The sequence below is a fragment of the Achroia grisella genome, unplaced genomic scaffold, assembly GCF_030625045.1.
Source record: "Achroia grisella isolate CSIRO2021 unplaced genomic scaffold, CSIRO_AGI_Agris_v1 utg483, whole genome shotgun sequence".
In the NCBI taxonomy this organism is placed as follows: Eukaryota; Metazoa; Arthropoda; class Insecta; order Lepidoptera; family Pyralidae; genus Achroia; species Achroia grisella.
In genome coordinates, this window is record NW_026712886.1 from 324,480 (window position 1) to 347,714 (window position 23,235).

Here is a 23,235-nt window from a genome sequence, read left to right on the forward strand (position 1 = left end):
GTAACTTTCGTCAACCTACTATATGTACTAAAATGGAAATACTTAAATATATTTATTTTATATTTATATATAAAATGGCCTTGGCAGGAGTTTAGTACACCGCTTTACTTATATCGTGCGATACAAATATTTATATTCACGATTATGATTGTTTGTATTAGTCTAATTATTTTCTATGTATATTTTGTATATTCATAAAAATAATATTTAAATATTTGTATCAATTGTCTTGTACCCATAATGCAATTAGATGGTGCTGTGTAAATTGTCCAGGGATATTATTTAATTATTATTATATTTAAAGTACATAGTATATATTGAATTCAAGAAGAACAATACATACAAAACTGTTGGACCATCGAGTTATCGACTACTAACATCGTTCATTGGTGCAGAATAGATGTATGAATTATAGATAGATAATTTATTTGCTTAAATATTTACTCTACAGTTTTTATAAGTGTTTATGTAAAAATGTACTCAGGAGGCATGCAATTACATTTCTTAATTATTTAAAAATAAATTATATTACAAATATTGATTTAATGTTAAGCCAATTCTTGCAAAAAGTAACAGCATTTTTATAATTTGTGTAGTTTTTCTTTACTCTATTTGATGACATAGTGATATAATATAATAGGACAATGTGTGCTCATTTTGGCTAGAAACCCTATCGAAGATCCGTACTAATAAAACTATTAAGGAACATAACGTGTTCGCTCGAAATACTTTACGAGTAACACTTAAAAGAACAAATTCCTCTACACAAAGTGTTGGACGTGACCGATATGAAAAAAGTTATTTAGCTTATAATAAAAGTTGGTCCGCTTATGACACAAGTTTGCTAAGCGGTCATCCTTCTTGTTGATCATTGTCGCTTGTGAGTGGAGCTTGGTTTTGTTCAGAAGAACGATATATTGCGCTGATCAAACAAAGCATATCCCTGATGTTATATGAAGAGTTTTACTGTACTTCTTTAAAGTAATAATAGAATATTCCAAATTTAAATTTTAAATAAGGAAAAACGTCAGTAGTGGAAATGGAAATCAATTATATAATATGCCTGTTGCTAAAAGCAGTCTAACACTGGAAACTCTAGAAAACTTTGAGTGGTTATTTTGGTCTTATTTATTTCAGACGCCAAGTAACTTCGTTAGTAAGATGTATTTTGATTGAAGTTTAACATAAAGCAGTGTTACAAGATACGGGCTAAGACAATTTAGTCATCTGGACTATAGTAATACTATTAGCTTCTGAAGAGGATCTTCATCGTCATCATCTTCATTCATGTAAATAAGTGATGGTTACCACTTTCGTTAGGTTATTTGCCAATACATGCTGTAACATAAAATCATCACAAGCCTATGATGACCATCATCATAAAAAATGCTTTATGTTGCAGCATGTATATAAAATTGTTCTTTTCGTATCACTCTGTTATTACACATCGCATCAGAATTGCTTCTGATGTAATCGGCACTTCAGTACCATATTCACTTATCACCAATCATTTTCATTAAAGTCTTTATGAAGTGTATTCTATAGCAAATTGTTAAAGTACAAGATTATTTTCTTTGAATTAATCTTTGTTTAATTCAAATTCAAAATATCTTGATTCATGTAGGTCTATTACAGTCTCTTATGATATGTCAAATCTACCGTCAGTTCGCAATGATTTCGAGATTAGAAGAACTGACAAGAAACCTAGCTCGTATTATTTTTAAATAAATGTTATACACGTGTTTCTCCTTACAGGTGTCAGCCGTGGTAGATGATGTCTATCTGGAACATTCTCACGTAGCTGGTTCCTTCACAATGCTGGCGAGTTCCAGAGCGCATGTTGGAGGCTCGTTGAATGCGAGGGCTTTACCTGGTGCAAGGGTCCACAACAACTTCATTGGATGCTTAAAGAAGGTTCATATATTATTTTTAGCCTTTGTTCGATAGAATACTATACTTTTCTTAATCGGTAACTATAATAATATCACGTCTCTCTGCTATTGTTCCTGGACCCACACGGTTGGATTATGCTGTCTTTTAAAAGTTAAGATTATATTAAGTATACTACTAGCTGCACCCGCGACTTCGTCCGCGTGGAATTAATCTTTATTTTTCTAAAATAAAAGTAGCCTAAGTTACTCCTTGTTACATCAGCTACCTGCCAATAAAAGTACCGTCAAAATTAGTCCAGCCATTTCAGAGATTAGCCGGAACAAACAGACAGACAGACAATAATTGTAAAAAATGTTATTTTGGTGTATGTACCGTATTTATATTCATATGCATGTAGTAAAAAATGGTTATTTTAATACTACAAACAGACACTCCAATTTAATTTATATGTATTATATTTTATTTAGCGCTATTTTATTAGCGCGAATTTGTATAATAGCATTCTATGTACAAATTAGTAAACACTAAATATATGCGTATATATTTATAAAGAATTATATGTAGCTAAAAAGTTAAAGGCATTCAATGGTCTAAACTCAGTGATAGTATTAATTTAACTGAATAACTTTCATAAAAAAGACTAATGACAAAAATAAACGATTCCAATTTAGCGCGAGTACTTTTGTATAGAAATTGTACTGTGAAAAAGTTGGAGTCTGTTATTATTAATTTCATAGTATCTGTACATTCTGAAACTGTTTGTTTTCTTTTACCTTAAACTTTTAAATTATTGCCAGGAGTCTCGGTAAAGGTGGAGGCTAAAGTCAAAAGTTTAAAGTGCCCCTCAATGTTCGAGTTCGATCTTAATTTGAAATACTTTGTTGTGAATTTCCTGTGCCCTGAAAGTATGAGTTGATTAAGCCTTCAGGTATTGAATTTTTAATTTTTTAATATCACGAGTTGAATTTTCTTCAGTTGGATCACAAAATAAAATAATTTGTTAGATATTTTCGAGAATATTTTATTTTTGCTGCTCACAGTACCTCTGTTTGACAGGATCAGGGAAACTGTTAGAATATACAACTTTTCAAACGTAAAATGAAGTCCTTTATAATGCGTAATTCATAACTTTGACTATTTTTTTATATTCTATATTGATAGTTAAATTCAGACTATGTTTATAATTAATGTGCTGCTTTGCATGAGGGCCAAATGTTCAGCACATACCAGAGGTAGAAAGGTGTTTTACGAAGTGCTTGGGTCTCTTTGTCTCATTCTTCTTTCTAATTGAAGACCGTGATGTGACAATGAAATTATTGTGTATAGAGTTTTAACATTTTTGTCCTCAGAAAAAAAAATCGTAAAGTGTATTTATTTATACTAAATTACACAGTATATGACGTAATAACCAGGATTCTATTTTTATCTATATAGAAGTCAATTTTCATTTAACTTCCAAGACGGTCGATACCTCGGTTAAGGTTCCGAATCGAATGAGAAACATAGTGTCTAAGAGTTGGTTGTTTTTAGGTGGAATTCTCAGCTGACACGCTACGTCTGAACCTCATCGATCTTGCAAGAACTGGAAGCAAGCTGATTACAGTCACTGGTCGACTGGAGTACGCCTGCACTGCTATCGACTCGGGTGATCCTGTAACATTCACCACTAGAGATGCGCATTTGGTAAGAGAATATTCCTAATTTAATCTTATTCCATATGAAAAGACACGTATTGGCACATTTGAGTTGTGGTATAATTGGGATACCTGGGGTTATTATTCTTTTTAAATGTTTTTCTTCAGCTATACTCATTACTCATTCTTGTCGATGGTACGTTAAAGTAAGTATTTCAGATATGATGATGATGGCGAGATGAGTTGTGAGTGTGAGTGATGATGAGTATATTTGTATTCTGATGATTTGATGATTTTTTTTATTAATTTATTCTTAATGATACCTTCAGTATCTGCACTCAAGTAACTAGATATTATGAATAGATTCTTAACGGTAAAGTATATTCAAATTTTTAAACAGGAATAAAGAAAAACAATGTAGTTGAGTAGTTAGTATGGTAAAGTTTAACAAACAAGTAAAGGCACTTCCCATTTATAATATCAGTTCTGATATACGTAAATACATTTAAAAGTTTCTTTTATTGGATCACCATATAGTTTACGAATTAATTCAATCCGACAAATAATTCGTGACGGAAACACCAAAAACGTTTTATAACTCTAAAGTTACTGAAGCGGATACAGTCGTCTCGATAAACTTTGCACACACTTCATTACTCCAAAATGGGCAACAGCGGACCGTCGCAAAAACCAAGCACCAATTAAAAACAATGGCTCCACGGCGCTCGATGAAGAATTGTCCCCGGTTGCTTTTCGTAAACCCAACCGATTTTACTCCAGTATTAGAAGCGATTTAGTTTTATGACCGATAGTATGTATTCTATTATAAGCGATAAGAATACAACTTATCACTGAAGTGTATATCTTTATCAACGACGGGAAAACGAATGGTATGAGCAACGTTTCTTTTAGAGAACCCGTTGGGGATCCAAAATGTCTTAAGGTCGATGTTGGCCTACACCAAATTATATGTCAATTTATATTTCTACTAGCTGTTCCTGCGACTTCGTCCGCGTGAAATTTAACTTTATTTTTCTAAAATGAAACTAGCCTAAGCTACTCTACTTATTTGGTACCTGCAAAAAAAGTCCCGTCAAAATAGGTTCAGCCATTTCAGAGATTAGTCGGAATAAACAGATAGATAGACAGACAGACAAAAATTGTAAAAAATCTTATTTTGATGTATGTACCGTATTTATATTCATGTGCATGTAGTAAAAACCGATTATTTCAATATTACAAACAGACACTCCAATTTTACTTATAAGTATAGATGAACGTTCCGGTTGCAGATGTACTGACAAGAAACCATTGAATGGTAATTAACCGCATAGTTTCAAAGAGAAACCGCGAGGAAGACGACTTGATAGAGTTCATATATTAGTTATGCATCACTACTACCAATGTTAATTACAATACTCTACAAACAAACAAATTAGGTCAAGGAATTGCGGTTTGTAAAAACGATGATTTTTCCCAATCACAAGAGACGAGCATTTAGTTTTAGATTTACGATTATTGCTTACGGTTTTCTTATTGAAATCCCACCACTAATAATCGGTCAAGTTAGTGCACTCGCTCTACATCACTCGACTGTCGTTACAATCAAGTGTTCTTACGAACGTACTCTTCAATTTGGTCGAGTGCTCGTCCAGTGGTGATTAGATTGAAATGACGATTCTAGTGTTTGGTTTCAGATATTCGGTGCTATAAAGGTTTGGGATTAGGATTTCGTGAATGTTCTATTCCAAACGTAATATAGAAAATTAAAACGTACCTTTTATATATATGTATATATGTGTATTTTAACCTTATACAAAACAGGCAGCATTTAGTCTATTTTAGGCTTAATAAGTACTATAATAGACTATAAAATATCGTGACATAATTAAACAATAATACTTATAAAAACATCCATGATGTCGTGACTTTAAATTTGACCTACACCAAAAAAAAAACTATGACGTGTTAATAAAAATAAAATTTATATTTCTGATTGACTTTTCATTTAGGCAAACGCGGATTTACCTGAGAAACTGTGGTAGGCTCGTTTCTATCACGTTGAATTCAAAATATATTCTGCGCAATATGAGCATGTTCAGTTTGTGTGTTTTAGTGTTCACAACAACGTCGACATTGCACAATGACTTTGACTACCCATCTGGTATAATAGTCGTAATATTTGTAGTTCACATGTTGCTACACTATTCATCCTATTGCAATATTGCAATATCCTATGACTGCTCACCTTCATGAAAGAGGACTACGGGCCGAAGGGCTGGTGTATCGGCGCTACCGTGGCAGATTGCCGTGGTCAGTGCCTTGACCATACAGACAAGATCAATATATTTGTTTTAAAATATTATTTCATATGTATGTTACTCTATAAGATATTTATGATATGGGCATAGTTGCCTCAAATAAATAAATAATAATTACCTTTACGTGAAGATTATATTTACAAGTGATCTGCCCAGGCTGTCAATACCAGGTTGTCTGTAAGAAATTGCTGTTAGTGATAAAACCGCCTTTTGTATAACTTTTTACCTTTTTTTTTTATTGTTCTTTGTTTGTCTGTGCGCAATAAAGAATTATTAATATTATATGTTATTCTATAATATTATACAGCTATATATACTATTATACAGCAGAGCAGTAAAATAATTTTTAAAATCAGACAAATATTGTTTGAGTTACAACAAAACATACAAAAATCGAATCTTTCCTCGTTAAAATATTAGTACAGATATAGGTAACACTAGTACAATTATTTTACAATAGGAGAGGCACGTCTCGTATCTGGAAATGTATTTTAAAGAACATTCCTGTAATTGTACTATATTTTGCAGAAGCAAAGCGACGGTGGGTAGTAAATAATAAATAACCCTGGATATAACTGGCGGTGTTATCTGGTCTGTAAGCGGAGCTTGCAGTATGGGCAGCTACTAGACAACTGGTAGAAATAGAAAAACATTTTTTGACAAAAGACAAAATACAGAAATAAATACGGGTCATAATATTTGTTGTAGACTAGCTGTTCCCGCGACTTCGTCTGCGTGGAATTTAACTTTATTATTCTAAAATAAAAGTAGCCTAAGTTACTCCTTATTACATTAGATACCTACCAAAAAAAGTCCCGTCAAAATCGGTCCAGCCATTTCAGAGATTAGCCGGAACAAACAGACCGACAGACAGACAGACAAAAATTGTAAAAAATGTAATTTTGGTGTATGTACCGTATTTATATTCATATGCATGTAGTAAAAAACGGTTATTTCAATATTACAAACAGACACTCCAATTTTATTTATATGTATAGATAAGGTAGTATTTTGAAATATTAACGGTGTGGTAAACAAATACAGCCATACTTCGTAATATATATATTTAATATTCAACTGCCATCTCTTGGATTAATTTGGTTTTGTATTAATAACTACCTACCCATCCCGGCTTCACACGCTGTACATGTATTAAACATACCTTCCTCTTGAATCACTCTATGTATTAAAAAAACCGCTTCAAAATCCGTTGCTTAGTTTTAAAGATTTAAGCATACATAGGGACGGACAGACAGCGACAGCGAGTTTTATACTATGTAATGATAATAATATTCCTGGACAATTCACACAGCGTCATCTATTCCTAAGCTAAGCAGAGCTTGTGTTACTACAACTGATTAAAAAACATAAATATATTTTTTTACATATTATACATACATAGAAGACACCCAGACCAACAAACAATATTTACACATGTGCGAGGAATCGAACCCCAGATCATCGGAAGTAAATAGATGACAATATTTTAACACCAGAGAGTTAGTCAGAGATATATAAATTAACACAAAGTTTTTTGATACTACGCCGGTCAGAAGCGAACTCACGACCAGTTTAATCGGAGTAGTAAATCAGTGGGCGTTTTTTTATTTTCCAATAATTTTTTTGAACGCACCAAATTCTTCACACAGCTCCATATAGAACAATACATGCAGATATATTCATATATGAACAAATATTTATATTATGCTGAGAACGAACCTGCGATCATCCGAAGTAAAAAGGAGTATTAAAACATGAAACCGTTGTGGATTTTTTTTGGAGATACATATATCTTTATAAATAAGTAACAACAATAAATTCCATTTTGTGGTACCCTAAAATAAAAAATAATAACTCTTGACGCATTCGGGTCTAGCCATTAGGGTAAATTATAACTGGTAGCGATATACGAAATGGGGGTAGATGGAAATAACTGATTTAATGTACAGATAAGGGAGGAAATGGTTTGCGAACAAGGTTGGCATTCGGAGTTAAAATTTGGACGTTCGGAGTTTTTAATTTTAAAAGTCTCTACTTTTAAAATTAAAATCTTACACTAGTTCACAACTCTTTGTGAACTAGTGTAAGAAATCAGGTGGCAATAATAAAAACAGTCAATCTATATGCAAGCCGTTTATTCAAAGTTCCTCTTTGTTCCATCTCCAGCGCGTAACTAACTAATTTTCTAAACCGATTACCCCTTTTTAAGAAGAAGGATAGTCTAATTAGTAAATCACGGGATCTTACGGGATCCATGTTTTATTTTTGTTGAGTTCCCGATATTTCGGCAGTGTTTCAACGGCAATGATCACGGGTAAACTGAAGAGCAGCAGAGGGTAGAAGGTAAATAATCTCAAAACAATTCACACAGCGCCATCTAGACCCAAGTTAAGCTAGCTAAAGCTTCTGTTATGGGTACTAGATAACTGATAAATATACATAGATTTTTTTTTGTAAATACATACATATTATAAATAGAACACACCCAGACCGATTCAAACAATCATACTCATGAATACAAATGTTTGTGCTGTGCGAGGAATCGAACCCGCGACCATCGGTCGTAAAGCGGTGTGCTAGACCGCTATACCACCGAGGTCGTATAGCGTTCTAGCACACATATATAGACATATAAATTATTTCTTACACTAGTACGATTATTAGACTTTCCCGAGTTAGTACAAAGTTGATGAGTTCGAATCTGGTCAACACCAAAAAAATGTGTTAAGTTCTGATTGAAACAAGGACAGCTATATCGCCTTGTGTCATTTTAGATTATTTGGATAGCACATCGCTTTACTTCTAATGGTCGCGGGTTCGACTTCTCGCACGCTACAATTTTTTGTATTTATGAGTATGATTATTATTATTGCTCTGAGTATTTACTATGTATAGTATTTACAAATATCTAAGTATTTATATCAGTTATCTAGTACTTACAACACAAGCTCTGCATTGCTTGGGACTAGATGGCATTGTGTGAATTGTCCAGGACTATCGTTAAAAATATCTTGTGAATTTATGCAATGTGGTTGTTTGTGTTTGTAGAAAAAATTCCTAATGATATGCCATTAGAAACTAAAACGTACTATATTAATGGATTGGAATGTTAGAACTTCTTATCCATAAGTTATGCGTGATCAAATTTTTCCACTAACTTCCTCTCGTTGAGTTCAGTAAATATGACGAAGCGTTTTGAATTCTTGAAGTTCTTCGAAGCACGCTATTTCCTTACATTAATGATCAAATTCTTTTTAAGTACCTTTTAACGAATATTCTGTTTAGTATCCCTCAGAGATTCAGTTTTATTTGTGTCGTGGTCAGTGTTGTTTCGAGTGCAACCAAAGCTCTTTGGTATTCGATTTATGTCTAAGATATTAGGTATTGTTACTTACGAGTGTATGCGACCTCTTTGCTACATTATTTTATTACTTTTAAAAAATATTTCTTTCTCAACTGAATCATTGGAGGGAAAATACAAATCCTTTACAATAGTACAAAATATTCATATCTTCATAAGAACAAAAGGACAGTACAAATAATTCTTGACTACCTAATATCATAGAAACCACAGAAAGTATAGTATATATACAGTTTTAAATTACGGTATAGACGCGGTCATTATTTATACGTATAATTAGTAAAAATCACGGGACCTTACCACGTTTTATATTTATTTACAGAGTTCTCGATATTTCGGCAGTGTTTCAACCGCCATGATCACGGGTAAACTGTTACGTTAAATATAAAACGTGATTTTTACTAATTATACGTATAAGTATAGTATGTATAGTATAGTAAGCTGTTCTGTGATCGAATTAATAATTTTATAACTGTGTACTAAAACTTAATAAAACTATGGTCTCGCTTCACAACGATAATGCAAAGTTAGACGCTGCGGCGAATGCACCATCACACCTCTAAGAAGACTTCAGGCTGAAGTTGAAACAATTATCGAGGAAGACGAAAACTTAGTCTCAACCAGAGGTAGACTGTATCTAGTCGTGCTCCTCAACTCACCTACTTCAGCTGCCAAGAAACTTGCTTTGTAAGCTGTTTCGGGTGTAGGCTGCGATTAGGTATTAGTGAAATTACTGGATAATATCTTGGACCTCTGGAATACGCGTAAATAGTATCAAGGATGTCATATAATAACGTGATATATGTAGTACTGTTTATATATTTGCGGTGATAACTGCTTACTATCCGGTCGGCCATTTTGTGTGTCATTGTAAATACATAAAAAAAAACCGTAAATAGTTACAAAAATAGAGACAATTGTGGTTTAGTTAACTATAATATATGGACCTCAAGGTTTTACTCAGCGATATTTAGGCATTTTAAGTGTTGCGTTGATAATGTCGATAGTTTACAAATCCTCTGTCTATTTTATCTAGGATAACAGTTGTGAAGTTATAAAAATTGTTGAAAAATAAACATGAGTTTAATATTTAAATTATTAACAATGTCTTAACACTTATTCGTGTTAAAACTCGGTTATTTTAGTATAATATTTAAATTATTTTAATAATTTAACAAAAAAAATTATAAATTCACAACTGTTATCCTAGATGAGATAGTCAGAAGCATTGTAAACACCGGGTCTTAACACTTATTCGTGTTAAGACCCGGTTAATAATTTAAATAATGTATATTAAACACGAAAGTTTAAAAATTTCTATGAGTTTAATAAATGTTAATTGTTGGATTAATAAAACAACATATGCTTTTAATATGTTTGGACTGTATTTTTATATTTGATTTACAGGAGTACAGTGTGTATGGCTTGATAGTTAGAAACAGAAAGGGGGGAGTGACAGTTTGAATGAATCCTTTTTAAACTGTTAAGTGTTGCCATTACAAACCGAAAATATATACTACAAAATATTTATATTTATTTTAGGTTCAAATTGTCCTGAACATAGTTGGGGCCGGGCCAGGGTTGGTGCAGTAAATTTGTTAAAAGAAAAAGATATTCTAAGTTCAAAGTATAATTGATTTAAATGAATAATGAGTTTTCTTTTATTGTCCATCTATAGGAAGTGGACATAATTTTCTAAAAGACCTAGTGTATATTTTATTACCCATTTTTACTTCAGCAACCCTGACTCTATCATCAGGTCCAGGAAATATTTTAACAATTCTGGCCATGGGCCAATTTAAAGGAGAAAGATTATCATTTTTTACAATAACAAGATCTCCAACTTTTAAATTATTATGTGGATGCAACCACTTTGGCCTGCTCTGCAATTGGGTCAGGTAGTCACGCGACCAAGCTTTCCAGAAATCTTGCTTTAATTTAGAAAGAATTTGCCAAAATTTTAATTTACTAATATCTTTATAAGAATAATCAATCTCAGGTAAGCTGGTCATTGCCGTGCCTATCAAAAAATGGCCAGGTGTCAAGTATTTACAATCAGAGATATCTGAGCTCATGGGAAGCAAAGGTCTCGAATTAAGTACTGCTTCAATTTCTGTAATTACAGTGTAAAGTCCTTCAAAAGTTAAAGAAAGATTCCCCACAATTCTTTTAAGATGGCTCTTAACACTCTTAACCCCGGCTTCCCAAAGCCCTCCAAATTCAGGTGGGTAACTAGGAATAAATTTAAATGTTATATGACTTTTAGAACAAAAATTTTCTATGTCATTTTTATGAGCTTTTTTAGAAAACAATTCATATAAGTCTTTTAATTGATTTGAAGCACCTTTAAAGGTTTTTTGCGTTGTCGCAATATATATGAGTAGGCAAGCCTCGTCGAGCAATAAAACGTTTGAGACATGCCAAAAATGCTTCTGTGGTGAGGTCACTTACCAACTCAACATGGATGGCTTTACAAGCAAAGCAAACAAATAGCGCTATGTATGCCTTACTAAGAACCGGCTTTCTACTTCGTGGAATTTTGATGCTGAATGGACCGCAGAAGTCCACACCTACAATTTGAAATGGTCTGTTAGCTGTCAGCCTATCTTGTGGTAGAGACCCCATTAATTGTTTAGAAGCTTCTGCTTTCAAACGAGCACACTTTATGCATTTATTCACCACCTTTTTGACCTCGCGAGTTCCACTAATAAGCCAATATCTTTGAGATAAGGAGCTTAATACAAGCTTTGGACCAGCATGTAACAATCTAAGATGTTCTCTTCGAATTATGGAATGAGTAATATGAGAAGATTTTGGAAGTATAGCAGGGTGCATTTTATCAAAGGAAATATTTTTCGCATTTTGTAGACGCCCTCCTACTCTGAGAACACCAGTTTGATCTAAATATGGGTAAAGATTAGCTAAACCAGATTTAATAGGTTTTCCCTTTATCATTGACTCTATGTCCTTATGAAAGTATTTTCTTTGAATACACCGAATTACTACTGAGAGTCCGTTATAGAGCTCTTTAGGCATCAGCGAACCACTAAATTTTTCTTGACTGAGACAATTATTTTTAAAACGTAAAATATAAGAGATGACTCTTTGTAATTTATTAATATCAGAAATTTTTTGAAATAAATCGAATACAGATGGATCTATACAGTAGACATTCACTGATAATTCAGGCTCATGATTTACTATGGGATAGCTACAGTCGGCAGGTGTATGGCAAAATTTATTATTTATTAAATCTTTAGGACCATGCCACCACAAATAATTTGATTGCAATTTATGTGGATCAATTCCCCTTGTGAGCAAGTCTGCAGGATTATCAGAAGTTTTTACATATGACCATTGAAAATCTTTAGTTAAAGAATTTATTTCCTTAACCCTATTGGAAACATATGGATTCGCTTTAATATTGGCCATTTTAATCCAGGCTAATACTATCTGTGAATCGCTATATAGAAACACCTTTAACTTCAATCTTGTTTGCAATATGGTGCTTACTCTGTTTACTAATTTTGCTAGTAACAAAGCACTATTAAGTTCTAACTTTGGAATGGTTATGGATTTATTTAGAGGGGCAACCCTTGTTTTAGAACAAAGTAAGTTACTAGAGACACTAGAATCAGAATTAAAATTTCTCAGATAGAGACAGCAGCCAAATGCCTTAAGAGAGGCATCCGCATATCCAACTAACTCTACATGGAATAGAGTATTGGTGTATATGACTCGTGGTATTTTAATTGTTCCCATCGAGTTGAGATTAAATAAAAATTTATTCCAATGATCAATTTGTTTCTGGGGCAATGTAGAGTCCCAGTCAATCTGCATAGACCATAGCTCTTGCATAAATAACTTGGCTAGTACCACTACAGGACTAATCAAACCTAATGGGTCAAAAATTTTCCCAATAAAACTAAGAATTTTTCTCTTAGTTTTCATATAATAATTGTTTTCAATGATAGGACTTGAAAATATAAATATAATATCATATTTTATACCCAGAGTTTTAACAATATTATTTTTATGTATTTTTTCAAAATATTTTTTATTAGAAGGAACATCATGTAAAACCTGAGGACAATTAGAACACCATTTGTGCAGCTCAAATCCCATATTTTTAATAATTGAATTAATTGAATTTTAATTTGTTCAAGCTGCTCTAAACTATCCGCACCACATATAATGTCATCGACATAAGTATTAGAAAGCAGGGCTTGTGCAGCTTGTGGAAATTCATTTTTATTTTGTCTAGCTAACTCTATAAGGCATCGCGTGGCCATAAAGGTGGAAGCCTTCAGTCCATATGTGACTGTCTGAAGTTGCAGGATAGAGATAGGTTTTTTGGGGTCATCTCGCCACAGAATATTTTGAAGACCAAGTTGATGTTTATTTATATTTATGGCTCTAAACATTTTTGTAATGTCACAGGTAAGTGTGTAACAATATGTTCTAAACAACAATAATATGTCAAAGAGTTCATTTTGGACCACTGGGCCATTCAGCATGACATCATTTAAAGAGATTTTGTTCAAAGATGGCATACTTCCATCAAACACAACACGCAGCTTAGTTGTTACACTGTCCTCTTTAAATACGGCATGATGGGCCAAAAAATAAACCGGTTCGTTATCAAAATCATAGGTACTGATATCAACAATTTTGGCATGTCCCAAGGCAATATACTCCTCGATAAATAATTTATATTGTTTAAAATACATAGGATTCTTATTAAACTTTTTCTCTAATGATAAAAATCTTGGAAGGGCCACTGAAAGAGAATCCCCAAGCTGCAAGTCATGTATATCAGTAATAAGAGGCATATCAATATGAAATTTATTATTTTGAATATTTACCGAATTTATGAAACATTGTTCAGCTCTCTGAAATTCAGTTAATTTTGAAACCTCAGTTACAACTTCAGGAACTCTTTCAGACAGCCAAAAGTTTTCCATTACACTTTCTAACGTTTCATTATCATATATTACCAAATTAGAAACAAAGTTATTATATTGTAGGTGATTCAGGTTTGATTCCTGATTATTACACTTTGTGTCTTGACTATACATATCACCTCCCACAACATAGCCAAATAATGTGTTTTGTAAAACAGGACCATTAGGTATTTTAATATGACCATCTAATAAACAATTAAAAAATATGTCAGCACCCAGAAGCATAGGAATCTCAGATGGTACATAAAACTCATCATCAGAGAATTTAATATGATTTGGAAAATTAAAACTTGAAATATTTATATATTGTTGCGGCAGGGGAGCTGTAATGTCATTGACAACATGGCATTTTACATTAAACTGAACATGAGTTACTATAGAAAATATTGTAATATTTACAAATTTATTTATTTGATTATTTCTCTTACCAATTCCAAGTATGTTGGATTGGCAACTTTTAGAAGTTAAATTCAATTTATCCATCAATTTAGTGGTGATGAATGACACCTGACTACAACTGTCAAGCAAGGCTTTTACATAGATATCTTGACCATATTGGTCAATGATTTTAACCTTTACAGTAGGTAGAATAAGATTATTTTTTACATTTATAGAATGCAAAGTTACAGGTTCCTCATGATTCTCATGAGAACTATTATTTTTGTGCAGAAGCGTATTGTGGCTCTGTTTACAGTATTTACAAACAAAATTAAATTTACACTTACCTATGTGATATTTCAGGCAGGTATTACATAATTTATTAATTGTTACAAACCGCAAGCGGTCCTCTAAGGCGGCCAGCTTGAAGCGAGGACAGCCATGTATAGCATGGCCGGTACCTTGACAAAACAAGCACAGCTTATTAGACTTATTACTAGTAGTAGCAATATTGCTGACTTTATTATGTGCAGTGGGAGATTTATTTGAAGTAATAGTGCTACTTTTATCCCCACTGTCTTCCAGCGCCATAGCACGCCGTTCTAAAAATGAAATAAAATCTACCATTGTTGGCAATGTATTGGGATCCCTATCTAATTGGAAAGCCCTATTTGTATACTGGTCTAATTTTTTAGTAAGTATGGATATCAACAGCATGTCCCAATGTTGGACTGGCTGCCCTAAATTTTTTAATGCATACATTTGTTGCTGTACCCCTGATATAAATGACCGTATAGCGGCCGCAGTACCTTTCTGCATACAAGGTAACTCTAAAATTATATTAATATGATTAGAGATTAATCTTGCCTCATTATCAAACCGTTTATTTAACAATTCTAGGGCCTCTTTGTAGGATTGATTCACAAGAGGTAAGTTCTCAATGACAGATAAGGCGTCATGAGTTAAAGATTTTCTTAAATAAAATAATTTTTGTACATCGGACAATGAACTATTGTTATGTATTACTGCCAAAAACAAATCAATAAAAGGCTTAAATTTGGTGAAGTCCCTGCCATCATATGACGGAATTTCGATATTGGGCAGCTTAGAATTGGATACATTTGTGCACAATGAATCTGTCTGAGTTAACTTCTTTAAAATTGAGGTTATTTTTGACATTACATTAAAGTACCTATCTTCTATGATGCCCACATCTTCCACATCTTTATCGTCATAAGATAATATATTTAATTGTACCTCCTCATATTCTCTAAATATGTTTGTTAGTCGATCTCGTCTCGCCGCAAACATTTCAGGAGACGACCCCAAATTGATAGGGTCTGCCACGAAGTTTTCAATGCGAGTGATTGATGCCTTGATGAGTTTACGCCGGTTTTTCAAATCACGCAATAGAGTGTCAGAATTCTCCATTTTTTTTACGGTTTATTTTTCACAAACACTTGAAATTCAGAACAATAATTATGCACTTTATTTGTCACAATGATACAGCAGTTTTGTTTTTTGTAATGTGACAGATTATAAAAGCTAAAGTCACTGTGTGCCACAGAGCGAAAATAGGAAAAGGATGACGTAACTTTAAGACTCTTTGTCTCTTCTTGCTTTGAATTTTAACTCCGTGGATGGAGATACCCTCGTCTTGGAAAAATATTAAAATGCTGATATTATATTGAGATTCAACTTAGCTGCCAGTTTTTCTTGTTCTTGTGCGATGTGTATCACGAGTAATCACGACGATGTTGAAATTTCGCAACGAAATTATAGATTTCGCACGAAAATCTTCTGGGGCCGGCCGTCGACGTGGTATGGCCGTAGACGGAGTATGTTGTTCGGGATGATTTGTACCCAAACAACAGTCGAATTTCACAGCTTCGATGGACCACAAGCAGTATGTTGGATTAATAAAACAACATATGCTTTTAATATGTTTGGACTGTATTTTTATATTTGATTTTACAGGAGTACAGTGTGTATGGCTTGATAGTTAGAAACAGAAAGGGGTGAGTGACAGTTTGAATGAATCCTTTTTAAACTGTTAAGTGTTGCCATTACAAACCGAAAATATATACTACAAAATATTTATATTTATTTTAGGTTCAAATTGTCCTGAACATTAATAAAGTAATAAATATTTAAAAAAATCGGCCTCCTCTCTTCTACGTTGCAGCGCCTAAAAGGTGCATATTGTGTGTGTGAATTAATTCATTGATATACCATAATTGTGTAACACAACGTAAATAAATAAATAAATAAACATATTCAAGTACTTGTACTTCAAATCTGCCACGGTCATATATTACAGATGGCTATTTTTTGAATGGAATATATTTTATTTTATTTATTAATAATGATTTCAAATTAAATTAAAACTTACATTTTTATCGAGTTCACTGTACTGAAATTATAAAAAAAAAAATGTTATTATAACAAATTAGTATATTAAAATATTGTTTTATTTATGTTTCAGATCTTGCCGAAATGGGAGGCTGTCAAATCAGGAACAATCTCTTTCAAGTTTCGAACCAACGAGCCCAACGGTCTGATTGTCTTCAACATGGGCGCTAAACCACCAAGGGTAGGTTGCACGGTAAGGGGTGGAGCTTTTGGGGTGGAAAGAAGCCACATATGAGTTAAAACAATTATCATCTATCATTGTGATCATTGACATCAAATTCATCAAATGATTCCGCTTTATTATCACTAAAGGGGATTGAATTTAGTTTCACATAAAATATTGGCTGACATAATTCTTTACCTGTTACCCGTGAATTCGTCCGCGTGGAATGAAAATAAAAAATATTTCTAACATAAAAGTAGCTTAAGTTAGTCGTTATAACATTAGTGATATTCGAATGAGTAGCTTGTCATAATCGGTACAGTCGTTTCAGAAATTAGCAATAAGAAACAGACAGACAGATAAAAATATATATATATATATATATATATATATATATATATATATATATATATATATATATATATATATTTATCTGTCTGTCTTCTCAATGCTTATGAAAGTATATACTGTAAGTACAGTAGAAGAAGCTGTTAATTTGAAAGTACACTTCGATTACGTTTATTAGTATAGATACATCCTGATAGACCTTATAATAAACCTGTGTGTAAAGTCTATGGATATTAAAATGCCTCAGTATTATCAAGTAAACTAAGTAGCTACTCTATGTCGCTAACACAGAGTTTTTTTTTATGGATGATAATGGATGATGCACCCGCCTCCGCTATCGACTTACGCAGGCGGGGCATCAATGGAGGATGATAGGATGAGCATGAGGTCAACAAATTCATCAGAAATGTATCAAGATGGCGTCCAAAGGGAACCGCGTAGAGGTCAACCTGATATGGGACATTGCTAGCAATGGGGTCAAAAGGTCACATTACTAACAATACCCTTCCCCCCACAAGACAGAGATATATGACGTTGTACGAAGTCTAGACTGGTATATACAATCCATATAGACTTTATAATATGTAACTGGAAGCCGGAAGGTGTAAGAAGACAGTTATGAGAGTAATTTAATTGCAATATTAATTCAAATGGAAGGTCGAACGTGTGAAAAGGCACTTACGTAAATCGATTTCGATTCGATTAAGCGGCAGATATATAACATTTATAAGGAGTTCTGTAGCGCATTAGAGATGTTTGCAGCATCGCGGATAGATGGCTTTGATGCCATAATTCGGAATAGAACTGCATTAATAATGTATATGGAAGAGCGCAAACAGCTTCTTAAACAGCATAGCAAATATGTCGGATTGTCCAATCCAGAGACATTGGACTTCATTGCACTATTGCAGATCCAGTGCTTCTGGATGTGGATATAGACATAGATACACGAATATAAGTACCTACATGTATACAGAGATATTAAATTTATAATTACAAATTATATATACATAACTTAATTCTACAACAAAGAAACTCCAATTAAAAAACCTTAAGTATAACATAATAACTGAAATATATTATTAAAATAAATATATTGTCCCATTCGGTGTCGAGACCCTTGGTCCGTGGGGTCCAAGCGCTATAAGACTTTTTAGTTACATAACAAAAAGGTTAGTCGATATCACAGAAGAACGAAGAGCTGGCAGCTACCTCGGTTAAAGAATTAGTCTAGCCATTCAAAGGGGGAACGCTGCCAGTATCTTAGGAACTTTGCTCCTCCTAATAATAAAAAGGGACTCCTATTAATGATACACGAATTTAAAGTTTATAAGTTGTATATATTATATAGCAGCTTTTACACGCGGTTTCGCTTGCATTTTTTAAATAAAAAGTATCCTATGTTCATTCTAATACCTCCAAGAACATGTGTACAAAATTTCATGATGATCGGTTCAGTAGTTTTTGCGTGAAAGCGTAACAAACATCCATACATTCACATTTATAATTTTAGTAAGGATGTATATATATATATTAAACTAGCTGTTCCCGCAACTTCGATCGCGTAGAATTTAACTTTATTTGTCTAAAATAAAAGATTTTTTTCTAAAATAAAAGTAGCCTAAGTTACTCCCTATTACATCAGCTACCTGCCAAAAAAAGTCCCGTTAAAATCGGTCCAGCCATTTCAGAGATTATCCGGAACAAACAGACCGACAGACAGACAAAAATTTTAAAAAGTGGGTTTTTGGTATATGTACCGTATTTATATTGATATGCATGTAGTAAAAATCGGTTATTTCAATATTACAAACAGACACTCCAATGTTATTTATATGTATAGATGAATAAAATAAATAGTCGTTTGTATTATTCTATAAATTTTTCCTATAATTATTTCCAGCTATCAATTTAATGTCTGTGAAATTAAATTCTAATCCCCTTTTTGTATCAGCGGATAAACAGCTTAAATATTCAATATTGAACTCGATTAATTCACCATCGTTTCTCTTAATTAATGGACTGCCATTTTGTAATAAGAATATTGTAGCTACATTTCATTTTAATGTAAGTTGAAATCCATTGAAATGCATGGTAGGCGGATGTCGAGGCGTAATCCGAGACCACACTAGGGGAATTTGTGTATGGTACCTTATAAAGTTTCACCCACGAGGAATTTGTGTGTTTATGTTTGTATTTTGTGCACAGTAGTGTCTAACACATATCGCACACATTTTTGGGATTTTGACTTTAATATTTTAACATAAGGGTCGGCAATGCGCACTTGATACAGACGTTCATGGCTACGGTAACCGTTTACCATCAGATGGGCCGTATGCTTGATTGCGACCGTCGCAATATAAAAACAGAAAACTTTAAATTAGATTCCAAAATTTTTACTTTATGTAATTGGAATGGCAAACAAGATGATTTCCCACCTGATGGTAAACGGTAGCCGTTGACCACATACATGATCAGCACTACGGACGTCTCGTTATCATGTGACACCCGAGCTACCACTCCTGCGTTGTAATCCAGCGGACTAAGATATCCTGCATTTTATCCTGCAATTTTACTGCCTATTCGCATTCTACAATCGAAACACAGCTTACAAAGCAAGCTGCTTAGCTGAAATAGGTGGACTGAGGATGCTGACGACTTTTGAAGTCTACCTCTAATAGATTGCAAAAAGTCTATTTTTGAAAGTTGTCTTTACACATACGATGTTTCACGCGCTAATAGGACTTCATGCAGAAAAAAAAGTGCATGTAAATGTGAACAAAGAGAACAAGAAAAACCGTGCGCCGCCAGCAAGCGCACGTGCATCAATCGTGCGTGCTTTAGCGCATATTGTAATAATTAAGGATGATTGCAAAATGGCGTATGAATGCATAATAAAAAAAAGATAATTGAATAATCTAAAATGTTATTTAGGAAAACAAAAAATAAATATTTAAAATAAAGTAAAATGATATGATTCATACGCGCATGACGTGCGAAAGAGCGAACACAAAAATAGTGAAATGGATTCCCTTATGAATGCGGGCGTTGCTTTTCCCGCGCTAAATAGCGCACGCTCCTGATCGCTCGTGAAAGGACGTGTTGTATAAAGCTACCTTATGCAAACCGCATAAGGTAGCTTTATACAACATGTCCTTTCACGCGCGATTGTTAAATGTTACTTTAAATGGAATCCCTCACATTTGCGCACGCTAACATTACCGTGGTACTATAATTACCGCGTGCTCCAGATCGCGCGTGAAAGAGCGTGTTGTGTAAAGGCACTTTATGCGATTTATTGTTATAATTTAGTTTAAATGGAAGCCTCACATTTGCGCGCGCTGGCCTTCCCATGCTAATTAGCGCGCGCTCTTGATCGCGCGTGATAGAGCGTGTTGTGTAAAGCCACCTTATGCGATTTATTGTTAAATGTTACTTTAAATGGAATCCCTCACATTTGCGCACGCTAACATTACCGTGCTACTATATTTACCGTGCGCTCCTGATCGCGCGTGAAAGAGCGTGTTGTGTAAAGGCACTTTATGCGATTTATTGTTAAAATTTAGTTTAAATGGAAGCCTCACATTTGCGCGCGCTGGTCTTCCCGTGCCAATTAGCGCGCGCTCTTGATCGCGCGTGATAGAGCGTATTGTGTAAAGGCACCTTATGCGATTTATTGTTAAATGTTACTTTAAATGGAATCCCTCACATTTGCGCACGCTAACATTACCGTGCTACTATAATTACCGCGCGCTCCAGATCGCGCGTGAAAGAGCGTGTTGTGTAAAGGCACCTTATGCGATTTATTGTTAAAATTTAGTTTAAATGGAATCCCTCACATTTGCGCACGCTGACATTGCCGTGCTACTATATTTACCGCGCGCTCCTGATCGCGCGTGAAAGAGCGTATTGTGTAAAGGCACCTTATGCGATTTATTGTTAAAACTTAGTTTAAATGGAATCCCTCACATTTGCGCGCGCTGGCCTTCCCATGCTAATTAGCGCACGCTCTTGATCGCGCGTGATAGAGCGTATTGTGTAAAGGCACTTTATGCGGTTTATTGTTAAAATCTAGTTTAAATGGAATCCCTCACAAGTGCGCGCGCTAGCTTTCCCGTGCCAATTAGCGCACGCTCTTGAATGCGCGTAAAAGATCGTGTTGTGTAAAGGCACTTTAAACGATTTACTGTTAAAAGTGCGATATGTATTGTGTTCAAGAATATTATAGTAGCAGAGCACTAATTTGTTTTGTGAACTTAATTTTAGTGAACTAACGGCATTATGTGTGGTGTTGATGAAATGTCGACATTTACACTTGGTTTTGAATTAATTTGTCTAGTGATTCACTGTTTTGTATCAAATAAAATGTAGGCTTTATATACCAACACAAATTCGCACCTATATATTATTATATATATTAATTTTGTGCTTAGAGTAATGTTCATATTTAATATTGAAATGTGATCGATGTTGGCTTCTTTGTTATATATTCCAGTAATAATAATTTATTAATTTGGTAGAATATGGTATTAAAAATTTCTGTTCATTATATCCGCATCGTCGTGGAGATCTTTGGGGGAGGCCTATGTCCAGCAGTGGACGGCTTCTGGGCTGCGATGATGATGATGATGATATCCGCATGTTTTCGCTCGCCCGTGGGTCTCGACGGTCTAGCGGTTTGGACACCACCTTACTTCCGATGGTCGCGGGTTCGATTCCTCATACAGAACATTTGTATTTATGAGTATGATTGTTTGATAAATGTATTTTAGTATTTATGTCAGTTGTCATAAACATTAAAATACACAACACGAGTTCTTCTTAGCATTTAGACTAATCTACTCTAAATGCTCAGTGTGAATTGTCCTGGGTTTTTTATTAATAAACTAGCTGTCTCGCGACTTCGTCCGCGTGGTTATTTACCTTTATTTTTCTAAAATAAAAGTAGCCCAAGTTACTTTTTATTACATCAACTAACTGATACAGAAAGTCTCGCCAAAATCGGTCCAGCATTTCAGAGATTACCCGGAACAAACAGACAGACAGACAAAAATTGTAAAAAATGTTATTTTGGTATATGTACCGTATTTATATTTCATCGGTTATTTCAATATTACAAACAGACACTCCAATTTTATTTATATGTATAGATATACGACACCAATAATGCATCTAACTACCCCATCTGGGATAACAGTCGTACAGAACTGCTTACATCGTCTTTCTCTATGTAAATATATCTGAAAATATCTCATAGTTATGACTATTCATAGAAACAAATACATATATTACAATAATATAACAATTTATATACAACACTGCATTATTACACGAGTTTGATATTCATGAAAACAGAAATATGGTGGAACATATTCGTAATGCTTCTCTATGCATTATCTTGATAAGTTTCATATAAAAATGTTCAGCCAAGATCGATGACGTTTCGATGGCGTAATGTATGCATAAGTTAGCTTGAATATTATATACTAGCTACTCGCCCCGGCTTCGCACGGGTGTGCATGTATTATGTGTATAAACTTTACTCCTGAATCACTACAAAATTAATTGCGTAGTTTTAAAGATTTCAGTATACATAGGGACGGACTGACAGCGACAGCAACTTTGTTTTATACTATGTCTGTAATGTACGAGTATATATATCTAACATCGCAAAATATTGTTTTGCTATATAAAATAAAATTGCTATTAAAAATAGGGGTTGATGGTAGAAGGGTGAAAATTGGGGGTTGTATGTATCATA

The 23,235-nt window shown here is 33.8% G+C and overlaps 1 protein-coding gene across 1 annotated transcript in view; it reads left to right on the forward strand.

Moving 5' to 3' along the window:
• Positions 1-23,235, forward strand: part of LOC131845741 (neurexin-1-like) — a 231,611-nt gene that overhangs the window by 194,648 nt on the left and 13,728 nt on the right. Inside the window, exons 9-11 of the mRNA XM_059194832.1 lie at positions 1,756-1,914; positions 3,424-3,576; positions 17,037-17,144. Coding sequence (XP_059050815.1) covers positions 1,756-1,914; positions 3,424-3,576; positions 17,037-17,144 — 420 coding nt within the window. The remainder of the gene's footprint in view (positions 1-1,755; positions 1,915-3,423; positions 3,577-17,036; positions 17,145-23,235) is intronic.